The sequence below is a fragment of the Mixophyes fleayi genome, chromosome 7, assembly GCF_038048845.1.
Source record: "Mixophyes fleayi isolate aMixFle1 chromosome 7, aMixFle1.hap1, whole genome shotgun sequence".
Taxonomy (NCBI): domain Eukaryota; kingdom Metazoa; phylum Chordata; class Amphibia; order Anura; family Limnodynastidae; genus Mixophyes; species Mixophyes fleayi.
In genome coordinates this window covers 68,972,729-68,993,654 of record NC_134408.1, presented here as the reverse complement: position 1 = coordinate 68,993,654, position 20,926 = coordinate 68,972,729, and the positions used below count along the sequence as shown (strand labels likewise).

The following is a 20,926-nucleotide window of genomic DNA, read 5'->3' as shown; positions in this document are numbered from 1 at the left end:
CTCTTGGTTGATTGACCTATCTCCTTGGGGCTTTTTAAATAACTGAGGAGGAAGAGGCGGGGGTTTGTAGAGGGGAGGGGTCTGTCAGCAGTGCTAAAGATTAACTAGCTAGGTGCCAACTCCCATGCTCCCCTACACAACCCCATGGTAAGCAGTGTCCCCCAGACGGAATCGGAGAAACGGATTTAACGTAAGTATATAAATACTCTTATCCATGTCAGACCTGTACCCATTAACTTTTCAGTTCAACTGCTTCATAAGGAATTAGAGTTATTTTTGTGATTTGCTTCTGCTCTGAATTCTCTTGGTGTTATAGAAGTTACAAACACAACCCTTATAATAAATGCTGTACAAATATTAGCCAGAGCATTTATTTTTCTGTAGTTTTTCCAAATATTTGTCACATTTGACTTCTGGAAATTGCTCTATTCCATTGCTTCAAAAGTAGCCTAAATGTTCCCAAATTCATTGACAGGAAAAAATAAAATAACATCACCCAAATTTGTGGAAGTGCCTCAAGCAAACTGTAAGTACATAAAATAAAATCTGGAGAGGATTTATATGACAGTGCACATCCCTTGCTGAAAAAGAATTCCTTACTTTCACACTCTTCTAAATCTTCAACATTTACCTTTTCTCCAAAGCCCCTAATTTGAGACCAACTGTGTTCCAAAGATTAAAGTATCTTTCCCTTTCACACTAGTTGGGGGACACTGCTCACCTTGGGGTATAGAGGGCGTTGTGGGAGTAATGGCACTAAAAAACTTGTCTAGCCTGCTCACCTTCCCTCTATTCTCCCTCCACAGGAAGAGCTCAGTTTTATTCTTAGTGCCTACGGAGTAGGGTACTTTTAGTCTAGAGTTAGAGTTTTTTTGTGTTTTTTATAGATAGCTAGGATTCTCCACACCGGTCACCCGGTGCTACTTCAGGGAGAGCGCCTGAAACGCTTTAGTGCTGCTTACCCCCCCCCCCCCCCAGATTTATGTAGGACTCCCGGGAAAAAGTCAACTGGCACTCTGGCACTGTCCAGGACCAGTACGCTTCCAAGGGAGGCGATGCTGACTGCCCCGGGAGCCGCGGCAGCATGCTCCGTTCGCCAGTGACTGTTGTGGAGGCGGAGCTGCTTGCAGTCCTGTTGTCCAGCCTGTAAGCCGGCATTTGTGTGCAAACATGTAGTGAGGCATATTATGCTGGTGGGGAGCTGCCACAGGAGCGCAGTCCCCACCAGGGTGTGGGGGTTTTTTTTCTGCAATTACAAATGTATGTTTTTTGCTGATTTTATGCAGGCCAGCAAAGGGTTAAGTTGGCATAGTAAGGTAATAATTAACTCACCTGTTTTTTTTCCAGGGCTCTGGCAAGGTTATCAGCCATTTTCCACCCTGCCTGCAGAACATTCAGACGCAGACACATCCCTGGGGATTGAGAACCAGTAGATATAGAGTGGCTTTGCTGTCTCTTATAGTGTTTGTGTGTTTTCTATCTGCTGTACATCCTATGGGGGTACATTACAGAACACTTCTGGTTCTAGTCTTGGCTGAAGCACTGTATTACTGTGTATTTCTATAGTGTTACAGTTTGCTATATACTGTACAGTTCTTTTTTGTTATAAGATAGTTCTACAGTGTGTCTCTTGTTTACCTTTCTATTTTGCAATATGTCAGAAAGAGGGACCGGTGACAAATCCGAGGCTGCCTCTGTAATGTACGACACCTGTACTAGGTGTGAGTCCAAATTGCCTGGTGGACGATCAGACCAGGGGGGCCTGTGCATGGTATGCGAGGCCGAAGACCTGGGCGGGTTGCTCGTCTGCGGGTGCTGCGGACATCGTGGAACCAGCCTGGGCCAAGGAGCTGGTACGGTCTAATTAAGGACAGATAACCCCGAATTAAGGACAGATAACCCACGCCTGGGGACGGTAGGTGCCGATACCATTTCCTCTTCGGGTACGCAGACGCCATCCCTTTGGGACAGGCGTCTCAGTTGCTGCAGGGTGGTCCAGGGGTCTCCCAGGAGCCTGTTTGGATGAGTAGTTTGGAACGGTCTGTGTAGGGGATTGACCAGAGTGTCTAATTCCCTTGAAAAATTGTTCCATTCGAGTATGGCAGGTGGACAGCGTAAACGCTTGGGTCTGCCTATTGCCCAGGAGTTAGTAGATACGGACATGGATCCATCCGAATTGGGAGATGGTGATGTTCTAGAGCAGGCCTGTCCAACCTGCGGCCCTCCAGGTGTTGTGAAACTACAAGCCCCAGCATGCTTTGCCAGTAGACAACCAGTTGATAGCTGGAAGGGCATGCTGGGACTTTCACAACATCTGGAGAGCCGCAGGTTGGACAGGCCTGTTCTAGAGGATTCTGACTATGAAGACTTGCCCACAGGTGACGAAGATATGTTGAATAGACAGGGCATTGAGGAACTTATCCTGGCAGTGCATCAGGTTTGTAACATATCGGATGGGGAACAATCTGTATCATAGAGGGCAAAGAAAAGAATGGTTTTCTTCCCTCCTTCGGCACAAATGTTGGAAATTTGGGACAAGGCCAGACTTAAGCCTGATAATAAATTTCAGATTCCCAGACGATACAAACTTTTCTACCCCTTTTCCAGATTTTGAGGTAGGATCATTGGAGACTCATCGCAGTATCGATGCTCCTATTGCACACTTGGCGAAGTCTACTGTTTTTTCGCTGCCAAATGCAGCATCGCTTAAAGACAGTACAGTGTGAAACAGTTTTGAAATTTATTTATTAAGTGTCTGGGGTGTCCCTGCGCCCGGTGATGGCGGTGGCTTGGGTTGTTAAAGCTGTTGAAAAATGGGACACTACCCTTCATGCAGGAATTCAGTCTGGCGTAGCTAGAACGAAGTTGGCTCCTTTGGCAGAGCATATTAAAGATGCTGCTGAGTTTTTAGGGGATGCTGGTCAGGGGTTGTCAAAAACCTCTTCCTTTGCAGTGGCAGCTAGGTGCACATTGTGGTTAAGATCTTGGGAGGGGGATGTTGATTCCAAGAGAGCTTTGGAATCTGTCCCATATGACAGAGCGGCTTTGTTTGGTTCTCCTTTGGACAAATTCATCGCTCAGGCCACAGGGAGGATGAGTGCTTTTCTTCCGGGAGCTGCGCCAAAAGCAAAAGGGCGGTGTTTTCGGTCCTTTTGGTTTGTCAGTCGCTCTAGAGGTGGTTCTTCCAGAAGCCAAGCCCTGGTTACAAAGGGAGGGGGGCAAAGTGTCAGACAGGCCTGGACAGGACATCGCCCTGCCCCTAAGCCAACAGACAAACAAGTAGCATGACTTCCTGCATCCTCCACCGGGGGAGGTGGAGTGGTGGGAGCGTGCCTACACCTCCACGGTGTTTCATGACTACACCTTTTCCCAGGGAGTCAGAGAAAAGACACTCTTTGCAAGGGGCAGTACAATCACTTCGGGATGCCGAGGCGATTGCTCCAGTTCCGTTGGGGCAGTGAGGTCAAGGCTGTTACACTTGCCTTTTTCTGGTGCAAAAACCGGATCGGTCCTTCAGACCAATTCTAAACCTGAAGGACCTCAACACCTGCTTACAGGTACGCAGCTTTCACATGGATTCCATCTGTGATAAATTCCATAAATAAAGGCGAGTACATAGTATCCTTGGATATCAAGGATGCCAACCTACACATTCCAATATGGAAAGGTCATCAAAGTCTCTTGCGAGGTGGGTCTGGAGCATTTTCGGTTCAGGGCTCTCCCATTCGGTTTGACCACTGCACTGTGTGTGTTCACAAAGGTGATAGCTATAATGGCAGCTCAGCTGCGTTTACAGGGGGCCACTTTTTTACCTGACCTAGACGGTACCTTGGCTTCAGTCACATCTGCAACTGACATGGGACATTTTACAGGAACACGGATGGGTGATCAACTACAAAAAAATCCATACTAACCCAGCGTATAGTGTTTCTGGGATTGTTGTGCAACACAAATTGTCAGAGGGTTTTTCTCCCTTCAGACAAAGTGCGGAAGGTGAAAGATCTGTTATCTCTAAATCGTGTCTTAGTAATTCAATACATGGTTTCCTCGTTCGAAGCTCTGCAGTTTGCTCGTTTCCATTCGTGCAAGTTCCAGCAGGAGATTCTGGCAAAGTGGTGAAGGTCGGATCCCCGCTTAGAAAGGCAGGTCTTTCGATTGTCACAGGCAACACGCCTGTCTCTGGTGGCTGAGGAGGGACATCCTAACACAGGCACATCCTTTCTCGGTGTGGAACTGGTCTGTGATACCGACGGATGCCAGCTTGTTGTGGTCGGGTGCAGTCACTCTTCACTTCAGATTGCAAGGGACTTGGATTCCGGAGGAAGCACGGGTGCCCATAAATATTCTGGAACTACGGGTAGTATTCAATGCTCTAGTTCAGGCACAGTCCTTCCTGGCACGTCAGCCGATCCAAATACAGTCGGACAATGCTACGGCGGTAGCTTACATAAATCATCAAGGAAGAACAAGGATTCCTCTTGCCGTGAAGGAAGTGTCAAAGATCATGAAATGGGCGGAACAGGTTCCTGCAATTTCAGCGGTGTTCATTCCGGGGGTGGACAAGTGGCAGGCCGACTACTTAAGTCGGAATGCCCTTTACCCAGGCGAATGGTCGCGCCATCTGGAGGTGTTTTCTCAAGTAGGCCTCAGATGGAGTCGGCCAGAAATAGATATGATGGCCATGCGGCACTTCCGCAAAGTAGAAAGGTATTAGGCCAGGTCAAGAGACCCTCAGGCGTTCTTAGTGGACGCTATAACGGTACACTGGAAGTTCAAGTTGGTGTAACTTTCCCTTTCACTTTGCAGAAAGTAAGAGGCAAAAGTGTTCCAGTGATTTTACTGGCATTAGATTGGCCGAGAAGAGCGTGTTACTCTGATCTTCTAGACATGTTGTTGGATCGTTCTTGGCGTCTGCCTCTCAGGAAGCATCTTCTCAGTCAAGGTCTATTCTTTAATCAGGACCTAGATCGATTGGCTTTGACGACTTGGCGGTTGAATCCATGATTCTCAGAAAGAAAAGGTTTTCAGAGAGTGGTTAAAACCATGATCCAGGCAAGAAACTGTCATCATCCACCATTTATCACCGCATTTGGAAAGCATATATATGTTGGTGTGAGAAGATCAAAGTGCCTACTAATTCTTTTCCTTTAGCCAGGGTATTGGCTTTTCTGCAAGATGGTCTGGACAAGGGATTAAGGTTGTCGTCCCTTAAGGTCCAGGTAGCGGCATTGTCAGTGTATTTTCAGAAATGTCGCTTTTTTACCAGAGGTGCAGACGTTTCTACAGGGTGTACTTCATGTACAACCGCCTTTTGTTCCGCCAGTGGCTCCGTGGGACCTAAACTTAGTCATTTTGGCGCTTCAAAACTCGCCCTTTGAACCTTTGCAATCTGTTTCTTTAAAACTTCTCTCATGGAAAGTGACCTTTTTGCTGGCCATTGCTTTGGCCAGATGGGTTTCGGAGTTGGCATCCCTGTCATGTCGGGCTCCTCTTCTGATTTTCTATGATTATCGCGCGGTGCTTAGAACGAAGTCTTCGTTTCAACCAAAGGTGACCTCGAGGTTACCCATAAATCAGGATATTGTTCTGACGGTTCTTCCTCAGGATTCGCTGGCGCATGGTCATGACTCAGTCACTTTGGATGTGGTCAGGGCTTTGAGGATTTATGTGACCGTACAGTTTAGGTTGGGAAGACTGATAGTCTTCTAGTCCTGTATGATGATCGCAAGCGTGGCTGGCCAGCCACAAAGCAGTGGCTAGATGTATCACCGCTACTATCCGGCAGGTGTACTTTTCGGAGGGCTCTCCGGTTCCTGAAGGTCTGACAGCTCATTCCACGAGGTCAGTTAGCGCCTCTTGCCTCGGCCGAGCAGTTGTGTAGGGCAGCTACTTGGTCTTTTCATACATTCACCACGTTTCCACGTCTTGTATTCAAAAGATGCTAGTTTTGGCCGTAAAGTTTTGCGTGCCGCTCATTCTGAGTATTCCCATCCATATGGGCAACTATGAAATGTTCCCAAGGTGAGCAGTGTCTCCTCAACTAGTGTGAAAGAGAAAATAGGATTTATGTACTTACCTTATAATCTTTCTCTGTACACGAGTTAGGGGACACTGCACTCCCACCCTTTGTTCTGACAGTTCTGTTGTGTATTCTGTTGGTAGTGTTTTTGCCCTCTCTTATGGCTTGGTTAGTAAATAAGCTGAACTCTTCCTGTGGAGGGAGCATAGAAGGGAGGGGAGCAGGCTAGACAAGCTTTTAGTGCCATTACTCCCACAGCGCCCTCTATACCACAAGGTGAGCAGTGTCTCCCAACTTGTGTTCAGAGAAAGAGATTTTACAATAAGTACAAAAATCCTATTTTCCCAAACCGCTACTAGTATTGCTATTTTCACCATGCATTATTATTTTCATCATGCATCCTGGATACCCAATCTTATTTAATAAGTCCCTCCTGCCCTCCCTCTCACATCTGAGATTGAAAGGTTATTTGAGCAAAGCCACCTTTACCTTCTGTTTTATGCAATTGGTTTCCATTTGTTTGCAACATGATCTCCTAATATGATTAATTCATAAAATTATGCTTCTTTATAAATGATAATTGTAGAGAACAAATATCATTCTCCTCTATTGATTACTGATGTGTGAATGGAATCAGTAATTATGCCCTCTACAATTTAATTTTAGAACTATTGATTACATAATGGTGCTTCCATATTTTTTTTTATCAAATATATTTATTTAAGTTTTCAAACAATACAATTAAAACATACCACAAGTAGCTTAGCACACAGTTCCAGTTCTTTCAAATATACAAACCTAAAAGAGAGAAAAAGTAATGGATTCACAGAGCACTCCTATCCAAAATGATCTTGATAATAAAAAATTTTTTGTGTTAATACATGTATTATTTATGTATTATTAAAAGAAGTCTATACATAATGGATCGATTACCCTCAGTCATTGAAAGTTAAATATATATGTATAAAAAATAGAAAGAATGTGAACAGAAATTGGAATACTGTTTAAAAACATAAACCACGGAAAAAGGAGCCAGTTCGTGGGGAAAAAAGGGATTTCCTAAATCCATGATCCTATCTTCCATTATTATTATGAGTAACCATATCCTCAAGCATCAGTCATTCAAACATGAGGTAATAACTAGAGAAAATAAATATATATATATAGTCATATAGTCATATAGTCATTCAAATATATGTTGGCAATAAACTGTGCTTAAATCAACACAGGTATCAGGAGACAAACTAAGAATAATATCTATACATTGTCCCTCCAATACAGGTATCTAACAATGCTAGATCTAAAAAATCCCAATTGTCAGTTCCTAAAACAGACACTAGATGGTGCTTTTTGCAGTATGCCAGGGCGCATTATCCTGCTGAAAGAAGTCACTGCCATCAGGGAATATCTATGCCATGTACTTTAGGGGTGTACTTGGTTTGCAACAATCATTATCAACATTTATTTATATAGCGCCAATGATTCCGCATCGCTGTACAGAGAACTCATTCACATCAGTCCCTGCCCCATTGGAGCTTAGCCTAAATTCCCTAACATACACACATACAGACAGACAGAGACTAGGATCAATTTTGATAGCAGCCAATTAACCTACTAGTATGGTTTTTTTGGAGTGTGGCAGGAAACCGGAGCACCCGGAGGAAACCCACGCAAACACAGGGAGAACATGCAAACTCCACACAGATAAGGCCATGGTAAAATGTTTAGGTGGGCGTTTTGTGTCAAAGTAACATCCACATGAATGCCAGGACCCAAGGTTTCCCAGCAGAACATTGCCCAGAGCATCACACTGTCTGGCTTGCCTTCTTCACATAGTGCATCCTGGTGCCATCTCTTCTCCAGGTAAATGACGGACACACACCTGGCCATCCACATGATGTAAAAGACCCAGTCATCTAGCCGTCACAATTTGACCCTTGTCAAAGTCACTTAGATCCTTATGCTTGTCCATTTTTTCTGCTTCCAACACATCAGCTTCAAGAGCTGACTGTTCACTAGCTGCCTAATGTATCTCACACCTTTACAGGTGCATTTGTAGCAAGATAATCAATGTTATTCACTTCACTTGTCAGTGGTTTTAATGTTGTGGCTGAATAGTGTGTGTTTATATCACTCTATATATAGCCTGCATGGTGGACACTAATGTAATGACCAGCGTTGTGCTGTAATGTGTATGAGATACACTTCTCTGAATCCAGAGGGTTTCTCCACAAGTAGGGATGCCGACAGCAGTCCTCCTTGTCACCTTGCATGAAATCCTTATTGGCTCATTGTTTCTGGCTGTTATCAATTCCTGTCCTGCACCACCAGTGGTTTTAGAATAATTTTATGATTTGGTTAATTAAAACCCTTTGATCTCTTAACCCTCTCTGTCAGTGCTTGAGAAAGTTGCTGACAGTCTCTCTGACACTCTACAAGTCTTGCAGTGTTTCTTAATGACTGCCTCTATTTGTTGCTAAGAGAAGTAGTCTGCAATCAAACCTCTCATCTTCTCCACACCCATATGGCCATGCTTGTTATGTATAGACCATGGATCTGTAAGACCATGGATCTGTGCTTCTCAGGCTGCACCAACTGCACTTGAACTCTTCCATCTTTCTGTTTTGCGTTTGTGTATAAGCATCCCTCTTAAAATCAGGAAATCTTGCTGACAGTCTAGTAAAACGAGTTTTTTGAGCATCTCTCTCTGGCTTTTGCCGATGTTTGACTGACCATCCTACAAGTACCATTGCTGGACAACTATTATTTTGTTAATCTTCTATTAATTGGCCTTGACTCGGCCTATGCAGACTCCCCATGTCTAAAAGTGTAGATGGCAAGGTGTCCTCTGTCACACCCAAATAACTATGGGACTCCTGTGCTGGTGGAAATACTACCCTGCCTTGATTACCCATTCCTCACACATCAGGAATGGGTACTTCCATCCAGTCTCCCTTTTCCACTTCCTCTGGTCTCCCTGGTAATCTGGTCAGAGTGTCACTATCAACATTCCTGTTGCCAGGTCTGTACTTTGGGCTATAGATGTAGATAGCCAATACAGCAAGCCATTGTTGTCCTGTATCTTCCAGCTTCACTGTTGAGTACGAAGCAAACTTAGTAGTGTTAGTCATGTAACATGTCCATGATGGCACATTTGAGGGTGAGAAATTCCAGTTTATGAACCAGGTAATTCAGCTCACAAGGGACCAGATCTCGACTGGTGTAGGCAAATGGTAGTGATTTTCTACCTTGCTCCTGATATGGTACTCTTCTAAGTTCTTCACATTCACTCCTCCTTTGTAATACATATAGGAGTGTTTGGTCTACATAGGTCAAGACTGGAGCTTGAGTCAGGCATCTCTTGAAACCTGAAATGCTTCTTTACAAGTGTTCGTCCATCAATCTACAAATGGATAGTTCACACAATAGAGCAAGATCTCTCCTTTCTTGGACGGAGCTACACCGTGAGGGAGGGAATAACCTTGAGTCAGATTTGTTAATGCCCTGGTAATCTAAGAGTTATTTAGCACAAATCTACAGTAGTTGCCACAGAAACCCAGGAAAGGCCGAAGTTCTCCCAATGTTGTGGGTGGTGGCCAATCCAATTGTGTTTCACCCTCTTCTCCGTACCTTTCCTTCTCTGCTGATGACATTTCCCAGGTATTTTGCCATGGTCTGAAGCAATTCGCCCTAATCAAGTGGCAGCTGCTTTAACACCTTAAATCAGGCCTGTCCAACCTGCGGCCCTCCAGGTGTTGTGAAACTACAAGCCCCAGCATGCTTTGCCAGTAGACAACCTGTTGATAGCTGGAAGGGCATGCTGGGACTTGTAGTTTCACAACATCTGGAGGGCCGCAGGTTGGACAGGCCTGCCTTAAAGAGATGTTCATTGTGCACCCACATACGATCAGGTCCTCCAGATAGAGCAACTCTTCACAGCAGTTTTCCCACAACATTGTTCATATACCACTGGAAGTTGGTAGGCTCTCCAGTCACTCCCTGTGGCTTTCTCTTAAACTGGTAGAAACCTAATAGGCATATAAATGGTCTTCTTCACATCTTCCGGTCTCATGAGGATCCGTAGCCAGTCCGTAAAACCAGCACCGAGAACCCCACTCTCCCTTTTAGACAGTCCAGATCTTCATCTATCTCTCGAATTGTGTACCTATCTGTATAAAACGCTTGTTTAGAGTTCTATAGTCTACGTACCTGCGAATGTCTCCATTCTTCTTTCTGGCTACTACTGTTAATGAGGAGTAAGGACTCTGTGTTATATCTACTAATCTGCAGGTTTGAAAAAATGCAGACTTTGCCTGTAGCAGCCAATCAAATTTTAGTTATTTATTTAGTACATTTTTATAAAATTACAGCTAGAATCTGATTGGTTGCTATAGGCAACATCTCTACTTTTTCAAACCCGCAGTTTAGTAAATATACCCCTCTGTCTCTATACTTACTTCAGTATCTAATAATTTACACAAATGCTGCTGGAATCCTCCATCTCTGCTGAGGTCAATCTCCATGACCACTATCTGAAGGGCTTCAAATGAGTCAGCCAAATTGTGTGCCTAGCAGCATGGGCCAGTCCCCTATCGTAACAAGGCAGGTACTTTTTTCATCACTCCATCAAGTACTTCATCTCGCTTCCCTCAAAACAAGGTTCAAAATTAATTCTCTTCTCGAAGGCTCGGATTCCCTCTCCTTCTTCTGATACGCAGCCAGACGTATTATGGATAGTCAGAGTTTGTGCATAGTTTTCTCTCCCAACTTCTCAGCACCACTGAGCTACTAGTGTCTTGAATATGTTCGCATTTGTGCCTGTAATGACTGGCACATCTCAAGAGTCATTCTCTCAGGAACTTTACAGAAACTGTAATATGCCCCAAGTAAGGATAGCTTTGTTTGCTCAATACTTGTTGATAGTCTCTGTGTCTCACTACCAGAGCACTGCTTCTAATGATTCCTCAATGACTTCTCCTGCCAACTATCACCCCACTTGCATTCTCTGCCTCATAAAGGCAATACTTGCCTTTACTCTGGGTCCTAGTGCTGGGGCTACACTGTAATATATATTATGTACTCAACTGTTATGTGGGACTGTATGAAATGATTTTGTGAGCTCTTTATATATTTGCAGATCCAGTTTGAAAGTTACCTACATTACATTTGGCTATGGGTGCATTGAGGAGGGGGGAGTGTTCAGTGCCATTGAGGACAGCATCTGATTGGTTATCACCTGATCACAGTCAATAAATCCTCAAAAGCCTTTGTGCTTGAAATATACTCTCAAAGTTGGTCTATCCCTCTAGAGAGGTTTTTCCATCAGTCTTAAGTTTTGTTGATTTAGATCAATCTCAAGGTTTTGGTATTATTGACCTTTCTCTAAGCATCTGGGTAAGATTAGGCTTTTATAGCAATGAACAAGAAATGTTATTTTCTCCAAGTAGCTCATGAATTAATAGATAAATATATGCTTTGTCACGCAAATGTTAAAACACTTCTTCATGCTGTACAGTATTCAAAGTGGTTAACAGCATTTTCCATTTACACTAAAATGGGACTAAATAATTGCTTAATTGTTTTTATTTTCATTTTTCCCAGGTCGTGTGTTTGCTAATTCTCCAGATACAGCCTGTGTAATTGGTTTGAAGAAAAAAGTTGTGGCATTTACATCTGTTTGTGAATTGAAAAAAGTTACTGACTTTGAGTAAGTATAATTTCAGTTGCATAGGAGAGAGGGATATACATTTTTTATAAATTGTTCTGGAGCGGGATCATGGTTCTACTGATAATACAGGATGAGGTTTTCATGCAATTGGCATATTCCCTCTTGTGCCAAAAAGAGTGACAATGAAGCTTTGAACTTGGTGTACTAAATAGAATGAAGACAGGATTGTGTTTTGATTGAAGCCAAAAATATATAATGTCAATAGGAAATGAGAACATGTTAGTATATTTTCAATCAAATAAGGAAGTTTACAGATTACTTCTATCATTGATTCATCTATCATCAATTACGGTTTCATGTTGGGAATATTCTGTTCCATAGGCAGTAAACATTAAGGGGGAAATTCAATTGGCCGCATTTTTTCCAATTGAAACAGTAACGCGGCCTGTGCACTACTACCGATATTACGGTATCAGTGCACCTAAATACCGTTATTACGGTAGTTTAAACGCCGGCTTTTTGCTCGCCACTCCTTGAGCTGCAAGCAGAAAGCCGGGTTAATATTTACGTAATAACGGTATTAGGTTTAACGCGGCGGTACTTTGGTGGGCATTGAATTTACCCCTAAGACACAGTTTTCAGTGGACCTTTACTAATCCAAACAAAATGATACATTTTTATCTGCTCTGATTGAAGGGCTTAAAGAGACAGACCTTAAATAACATTTCCAACAGGTGGGGGTAATTTCCAAAAATATTCTTTAACTATTATAGAATTTGTTTTCATGTGGACATAGATAGTTACCAGAGTTTTAAAGCAAACAGCTGTAAGCAAATGTGTTTATAATGGCTTCGCTGAATCCATATTATGCTATTTTTTGCCAATTTGTATAATAGATATCCTCAGGAAAAATAAAATGTCTTGTTTTCAACCAGGGCTGTGAGAACAACCAGAGCAGTCCCAATGGCTTCACCTAGGACTGAAAGTATGCTAGTAAAATTTAACGTGTATCTGGTAGTGTGGCTAAAGTGTTCACAGTAAGGTTGATTTATAAACCTGCAATAATGCAAATGTGGGGAACTAATAAATTTTTTGCTTTGTTTTTTATTTTCTTTGGTCGTTACCCTAATTTTGCTTGTTTTCTACCGTCTTCATGAATGGCACATCAAGATGATGTGCACAATTGTCCTACTGATGAGGTGAACAAGGCAGATTTGGGCGTTCCTTGTTGAATTTGGGCTAGCTGCCGTAGTGCAGGACTTAACTGAACTCAAATGCAAAAATGGGGTTGTTGAAGCACAGATATTCATATTAGCTAGGATATTTCACAGATCAGGTATTGCCCATTACTTTCATTAGGATTCCCTTTGAATGAGTTTCTAGAGAGTGGTGTTTTAAAAGAAAGATGTAGAAGTTATAATTAAATAAAGAGGTTGTTCCAAAAGGTATATGTAGTTTTAAATTATGTTTTTATTGTTGTCGGCATGTGTATGAACTGCAGTACAGCATGATTGCAGAAAACATCTTGATAAGGACACTTTCACAAAGCAGAATGGGGGATATTTAATCCAAACAAACAAAATTACAACTTACAGTGAACAGTAAAACACAATTGTGGATGGCATATTCTGAAATACATTGTTAAGGATACAGTCAGTTTTAAAAATTGAATAGTGGATTCATCAAAATATCACATAACCTGGTTAAAAATAAATAAATCGAACAACAAGAAGTCTGAAGAAAAATTATATCTTTTTACATCGCACTCTGTAAGCAGCTGTTATTGTGGGAGAAACCAGGGAACTCTAGCAGGTTTAATGTATCTTCTATTACTCCTACTTTAAACATACACTATATGGACAGAAGTATTTGGCCACACCTGTTAATTATTGAATTGAGGTGTTTCAATCAGACCCGTTGCCAGAGGTGTATAAAATCAAGCACCTAGCCGTGCAATCTCCATTTGCAAACATTTGTGATACAAAATTGGTCATTCTGAAGAGCTCAGTGGCTTCAAGCGTGATACTGTGATAGGATGCCACCTTGCAATAAGACTGTTTCATCCCTGCTGGACATTCCATAGTCAACTATAAGCATGCAAACCTCACAACACCAAGACCAATGCCAGGCATCAGATGGAGTTGTGTAAAGCACACTGACACTGGACTGTGGAGCAGTGGAAACGTGTTCTGTGGCGTGACGAATCACGCTTCTCTGTTTGTCAGTCAGGTGGGCGAGTCTGAGTTTGGTGGATGTGCAGGAGAACATTACCTGCCTAACTGCATTATGCCAACTGTGAAGTTTGGTGGAGGAGGGATAATGGTATGGGGCTGTTTTTCAGGGTTTGGGCTAGGCCCCTTATTTCCAGTGAAGGGCAATTTTAATGCTTCAGCATACCAAGTAATTTTGGACAATGCTATGCTTCCAACTTCGTGCCAACAGTTTGGGGAAGGCCCTTTTCTATTTCAACATGACTGTGCCCCAGTGTGCAAAGCAAGGACTACAAAGACATGGTTTGATAAGTTCGGTGTGGAAGAACTTGACTGGCCCGCACAGAGCCCTGACCTCAACCCTATCGAACACCTTTGGGATGAACTGGAATGGAGATTGCGAGCCAGGCCTTCTTGTCAAACATCAGTGCCTGACCTCATAAATGCTGTACAGAATTAATGGCCACAAATTCCCACAGAAACAACACTCCCAACATCTTGTGCAAAGTCTTCCAAGAAGAGTGGAAGCTTCTTGGAAGGACCAACTCCATATTAAAGTATATATATTTGAATACAATGTCATTACAGTCCCTGTTTGTGTAATGGTCAAGCGTCCAAATACTTTTGTCCATATATTGTATAAAAATAGTACATTTACAACAAAACCAAAACAGTGGAGGGTGTGGGGTGGGGTTGGAGGAGGTTAGGAATAGAGGAAAGATGGGGGTTATTGGAGCAAGAGGCAACCCAGTGGCTCAGACCTAGACTCTGAAGATTGGTAATGTTCCATTAGTTTCAGTGTGTGTGGACAAACGGTCTGAGAGAGTATCTTCCGTTTAGTTCCTATTGCAAATTGTGTTGTATTTCTCTGTATATTTGAGCTCTAGCCACTTAAGCCAGGTTGCTCAATATTCCTCACATTTGTCAGCGGAGGACAAAATTTGGTCATCCATGTTTCAAATCCAGCCTCGCAAACCATTCTTTCAGAATAAGAGGGGAAATATATCTCCAGTGAAACAGTCTATCAGTCTTTGTGGCACTGTTAAGATGTTTCAGCAGAGACTTCTTATATTGGGTTATTGGCAAATTAATTAAGTATCCAAAAACTTGGACAATCCTGTACATAACTCCCCGTCATTTCATATGTGATGGCTATCACTTCTTCCAAAATGTCAAATTTTATAGCAATCCAACTAAATATGAAGAGGCGTCCCCATTACATCCCAAACAGGTCTTTGTAACACCTAGGTACATTTTGGCAAGGAGACTGATGCACCAGTACCACCTAGAATGGGTTTTTATTACAGTGACACTCGCCAAATAGTCGTTTGGAAAATGTTGGTCCAGTTTTGCTCTGTAAGTTTTCCAGGTCTCCCTCCCAATCTTTAGTGTGTTTTTGGTAATGTTCAAAATATATTTTCTATTAATAGTTTATAGATGTCTGACCATATATGTGTGGGGTAGGTGGAGGCACTACACTTAGTTCTAAATTTGGTGAACTCCATTCCTACCACCTTGCAAAAATGATGCCTTTAGGAAGTGCTTTAGCTGCAGGTAACTCCTGAACTCCGCGCCAGAGAAGCCCCACCCGAACTATATGTCCCCTAATGGGAGAACACCTTCACTGAACAGATGTCCAGCATGGGAGACCCCTGCTTGTGACCAATGCCTAAATGTGCCTTCAGTCACTCCATACTTGGTTTGACTTCCTCCCACCCCACACAATGTCTCTTATTTTAAATAGTTGATCTTATGGTTTGAGAGATTTCCAAATCTCTGGAACGGATTTGTTCACTAGTTTATGGACTAAAATAACAGGGTTAGACATGACTGCTATGAGATCGTCTCCAAAGAGCGCTAACTTGTAGTCTTTGTCAGCAATATTTATTCCTGTTATATCTCGATTCGCCCTTATGAATTTTGCCAAGACCTTCATGCACAAACCAAAATGCATTGGCAAAAGTGGGCACCCTTTTCTAGTGCCATTAGTGATGTTTACTAGGTCTGAAAGGGCCCTGTTGACTTTATAAAAAGCTCACAGCCAGGATTAGAGTGCACACACTCTGTGAAGTTCGGTCTGGCCTATTGCCAGGTGTCCCAGTAAGCCAAACATGAAGTTCCAATATATTCTATTAAAGGTCTTTTCAGCGTCTGATGATGGAAGCAATGCTGGGGTGGTGGAGCCTTGAGGTTAGATGTACCAAGCCGAGCACCTTGTTTGTGTTGTCTCGTACTTCTAGGCCAGGGACTAACCTCACTTGATCAGAATGTACTGTTTTAGACATGATGATGAGTTTAAGTCTATTAGCTATAAGTTTTGTATATATTTTCACATCCACATTGAGTGGTGAGATAGGCCTATAGCTTGGACACTGAGGGAGGTGTCCTTCCTCTCCTTATCTATGGCACATTGTGGGCCTCTAGTTATTGTTTTGTGGTCCTCTAGTGATTGTTTTGAGTGTTTGTGTTCAGGGATGGTATTAAAGCCTAGAGTATCAAAGGAACCAGTTTGTCTTTAAAGGTTTTTATAGTATGTGATTATGAGCCAATCTAGACCAGGGCTTTTCCCAGTAGGGTTGATTTAATGAATCCCTCTAATTCTGCTGGTGAAAAAGGTTGGTCCATTAGATGCTAGTCAGTCTCTGTAAGGAAAGGGATTTTTATGTCATTTCAATAGGATCTAATATTGTGACATCCAACCATGTGAGACCACGAGATATGTTATAGAGTTCCGTGTAGTATGAGCTGAAGGCTGCAGCTATTTCTTTCTGAAATAGTAGTTCCTTCCTGCTTTAATGTTTTGAATGTATGCAACAGCTTTTTGGGCTGGGAGAGCTCTTGCCAGCAATCTAGCTTGCATGTTTCCCCACTGAAAGAAATGGTTACTACAGTAGTTATTTAAGGAGATCTAGTTTGATCCTGTCAGACATATGTTTATTCAATACCATCCTCATTCCTGCTAGTTTTGTAAGTATTTCTCCAATCAGAGAGAACTTATGTTTTGTCTCCATGGTCCATAGTTTTTGATGTAGTGAATCCTTCAGGGCTTCCTTTTGTTTTTTCATTAAGGAGCCAAGCTTTATTAGTTTGCCTCAATGACACACTTATGATAATCCCAGACATGTTTATAGCAAATCATTAAGTTCTATATATTCGTCTATAGGAGCTTGCAACTACTTTGTAGTAGGGAACCTGAATGAAAAGCATATTAAGCCTCCACCTGCAGGGTTTAAAATACATTGTGCGTGATAGTTGCAGCATCATAAAATCTGTTGACATCCCTTATAAGTGCAGGTGTTTGTGGGATATAAGTATGTAAATAATTAGTCACAGTCGGTGGGGTGCTTGAGTCTCCACATGTCAAACAGCTGGTTCTCATGGAAAGTGCGCCTTACCTTGCGATTCAGTTTCTCTGGATATCTGGCAGCTTTGTTAGATGAGTCCACTATAGGGTGGAGCATCCAATTGAAATCCCTGATGATTACCAGGATTCCCTCCTTCAGCATGTTGGACTGCTCCATGATTTTCTCTAGAAAAACAGGTTGGCCCTTATTGGCTGCATAGATATTTACAAAGGTGTAAGTTTGTTTGTATATTTTACATTTTAGCAATGGACCTCTTCCATCCTCCAACTGATGTTTTTCTACATCTGAAAGTTGTAAGCATCTGGAGAAATGTATGGCTACTTATAGCGTTTTCCCTTTATTATTACTGTTAAAGTAGGCATAGGGGAAAACGTGACTACACAGGGATCGAGCTGCCCCTACTTTGAAATGTGTTTCTTGAAGAAAGGCAATAAGAGGGAGGGAGGGATCGGAACATAAATGATTAGATGTGTAAGGAGATGCATAGAACATGTAAAATAAAAACATTTTTTAAACCACTTCTGAAGTTTATGGCAGCTATGTGTGTTGCCATGATCAGGAGATAGCGTTTGCAGTTCATCCAGGGTCACCATGTGTTGGTGACCATGTCAGCCTCTATTGTTAAAACATTATAGGTAAACTATTTAGACTTGGTGAACTAGAACAAATTACACTTACTGCTAATTTCCCGTTGTTCACAGCTTTGTCAGCTTACAAAGTTGTGCACAACAGGAAATTGGCAGTTTTACAAGACTCATCAGACGTAGACACCTTCTGTACCACCCTGTATTCATCTGCCAGACTGCAAGACTACCACTCCATTGTTTCCACAAACTGTGCTTCCAGAAGGAGAGACTGCAAACTGAATGGAAGCCTAACAGGAGCCCACTGTTTATACAATAGAGCTCTCTAAGAACAAAAATAGATGCTTCCTAAACTAGATACCTTAAGATATACTTGATTTCCCGGTTTATTAAGATCTGGCATTGATGTTACACTAACAAAGTGTAATTTGTTCTAGTCTAAATGGTTTACCTATAATGTTTTCAGTAAAGGCTGACATGGTCACCAACCTATGGTGAGCCTGGATGAACTGCAAGCGCTATCTCTTGATCAAGACAACACACATAGCTGCCACTGAAAGAAATGTAGTAACCATTTCTTTCATTGGGGAAACAAGCAAGCTAGATTTCTGGCAAGAACTCTCCCAGCCCAAAGAGCTGTTTACATACATTCAAAACGTTAAAGCAGCAAGGTACTATTTCAAAAAGCCCTATCTATATTTTATGTCTTTCTTTTAAAACATGTCAGTCACGGGCTTCAACAATCTGCATAACTAAAAAGTGTGCCAAGAGATCTTGGAAGATTTTGATCTTGCGTCCATCAAAATCAATACTGTCCAGCTGTTTCATTCTTCTAAGGATCTCTTCTTTCTGGGTAATATAATGTAATCTGCAGATTGTCTCTTGTTCTTTGTCAGTGCTCCACTTGGGTGTAGGGCTCTATGTTTCCTATCAAACATAATCAGTTTGTTAGGGTCCTGCTCCAGGATTTCATTAAATATTTTGTTCAGTATAACCAAAAAAGAAATGGGGTAGGGCCGACGCTCCCACTGTTAAAACACATATAGAATGATAACACCAACAATATTCAATATGAGTCCAAATGGAGACAATTTTATCCTCTCTAATCCCATATAAAGAAAGGAATCCTATACATAATGTAACCTTGCTACTATAGACCATGTGAAATAAAATTAACAAGGATACCACTCACATTACCTGTGAATGAATAAAATAAATATATTTTAAAGTTGCTTGTGACAATCCTCCACTCAAACACAGAAAAATCCCAGAGACAACTCCTAAGTGTCCTGTTGTGAACACAGTTGAACCAGAATGCATATAACAATTTCTCCACTGAAAAATCTTTTTGATATGTAGAATGCTTTCTTATCTCTCCCGACGGCAGAAGGTAAAATTTAAAACCAGATAGAAACAGAATCTAGGATAATTCTGTTTTAATAGTTTAAACAATTTAACATACATTGCACTTACATAGAAACATATAAAAGCATCAACACAGCATAAAATGGAATAGTGCTCATCAACTAAGCAGAACTCGTAGCAGATGTAAAAGTAGTGAGCGCTCATATAAAGTGGAGAACTTGACACGGTATGTTTAAGCTACTATCTGCTTCCAGATCCACGATTGACTGCGCAATCATCCCAGTGCCCCTAACAGTCCACTAACACGTTTCAACTGATCAGTCTTTTTCACAGTGATTAGGGGAGGGACTATACCTATAAACTTATATAGCCCATTTCTTCACAGTTAACAAATTAAGTTGTTCCATTCACTTGACATGTTCGACTCAGCCACAGAATGACAATAAAGCATATTTAAACACTGTACACAAACCTAAACTATGTATTAGGAATAGTTGAAGCAAAGCATTATATAAAATGTTCAGACAGAAGGCTGCAAGCATAAACTAGAAAACTTAACAAAAGTAATAGGGCACGAATTTAAAAAATTATTTTGGTTAGTAAATCTATCAGACCTCCGTGATTCCTGTAATTCAGAGATTATTCCTGTGCCATATTTTGTCCAGGTCATATATTTTAGTTTGTATCAATTTAAATTCTTTTAAATGATAAACTATAGTTTCTTGTAAAATGTTGTGGTGTTCATCTGAGTCTGCTTTGCTCTCCGCTACAGCAGATAATCTAGTCCCGAGGTACGTGAGATTCGGTGGTAGACATTGATGTGATGACCACCTTTCCGACATCCGTAACGGCAACAAAACAATGACGATTGCTTTAATTTAGACAAGTAGGAAATATCGATTTACTGTAAAACTGACAGAGCTATTGCAGCAACCCTGACTGTAGAACATGCTGGCACTCAGAGTGACGTCACTTCAAATAGTGACAATTACATTGCTAGCATTAAGGGGTCAATGCGAGGACCCACTGTCACGGGCACTAGGAGTTCTACCCAGGATTCACCAGATGATAATGCTTACCAGAGGGGCGGTGTTTACACAGCGATCCTCTGGGCAGTAGGGTGAATAGTAGGAATGTTATATAACAGCAGGTGGAGAGAGAATGTCAATGGAGTAGATAGGAGTCAGCGACTCGCAGCTATAATGGTAGGAAAGTCAGCGACTAGCAACTATATTGCAGAGGCAGATATCAACCAAGAAGAGCAGAGCGGACGTGAATAGGTGAAGGAAGGTAACGGGAGAGTCAGTGGTCTGCGGATAGCAAGTTGTACCACTGCTGTGATGGGAAGACTTGTCCAGGTGCAGGTAGATAGCGGAGGAGTCAGTGGTCTGCGGATAGCAAGTTGTACCACTGCTGGGATGGGAAGACTTGTCCAGGTGCAGGTAGATAGCGGAGGAGTCAGTGGTCTGCGGATAGCAAGTTGTACCACTGCGAGGAGGTGAGCATTTGTACAGGTGCGGATAAGTAGAGTAATAGTAATAGTCTATGGCTGTATGTATACAGCTGGAGAGCAGAGAAGCTTGTCCAAACAGATATCCAGGGTAACAGCTAATAGTCAATAACAAGTATGCATACCGCCGCTGAGTAGAGAGGCTTGTCCCGATGCAGACACAGCAGGAGAGCTAGGAGTCTGTAGCGGGTATGGGAACCGCCGA

General features: G+C 42.1%; 1 protein-coding gene across 3 annotated transcripts in view; it reads left to right on the top strand.

Annotated features, from left to right (window-relative positions):
* PFKL (phosphofructokinase, liver type) overlaps window positions 1-20,926 on the top strand; it is a 241,340-nt gene that overhangs the window by 208,508 nt on the left and 11,906 nt on the right. For all 3 annotated transcript variants that reach the window (XM_075179949.1, XM_075179951.1, XM_075179950.1), the window contains one exon: window positions 11,621-11,726. In XM_075179949.1, coding sequence (XP_075036050.1) covers window positions 11,621-11,726 — 106 coding nt within the window. The remainder of the gene's footprint in view (window positions 1-11,620; window positions 11,727-20,926) is intronic.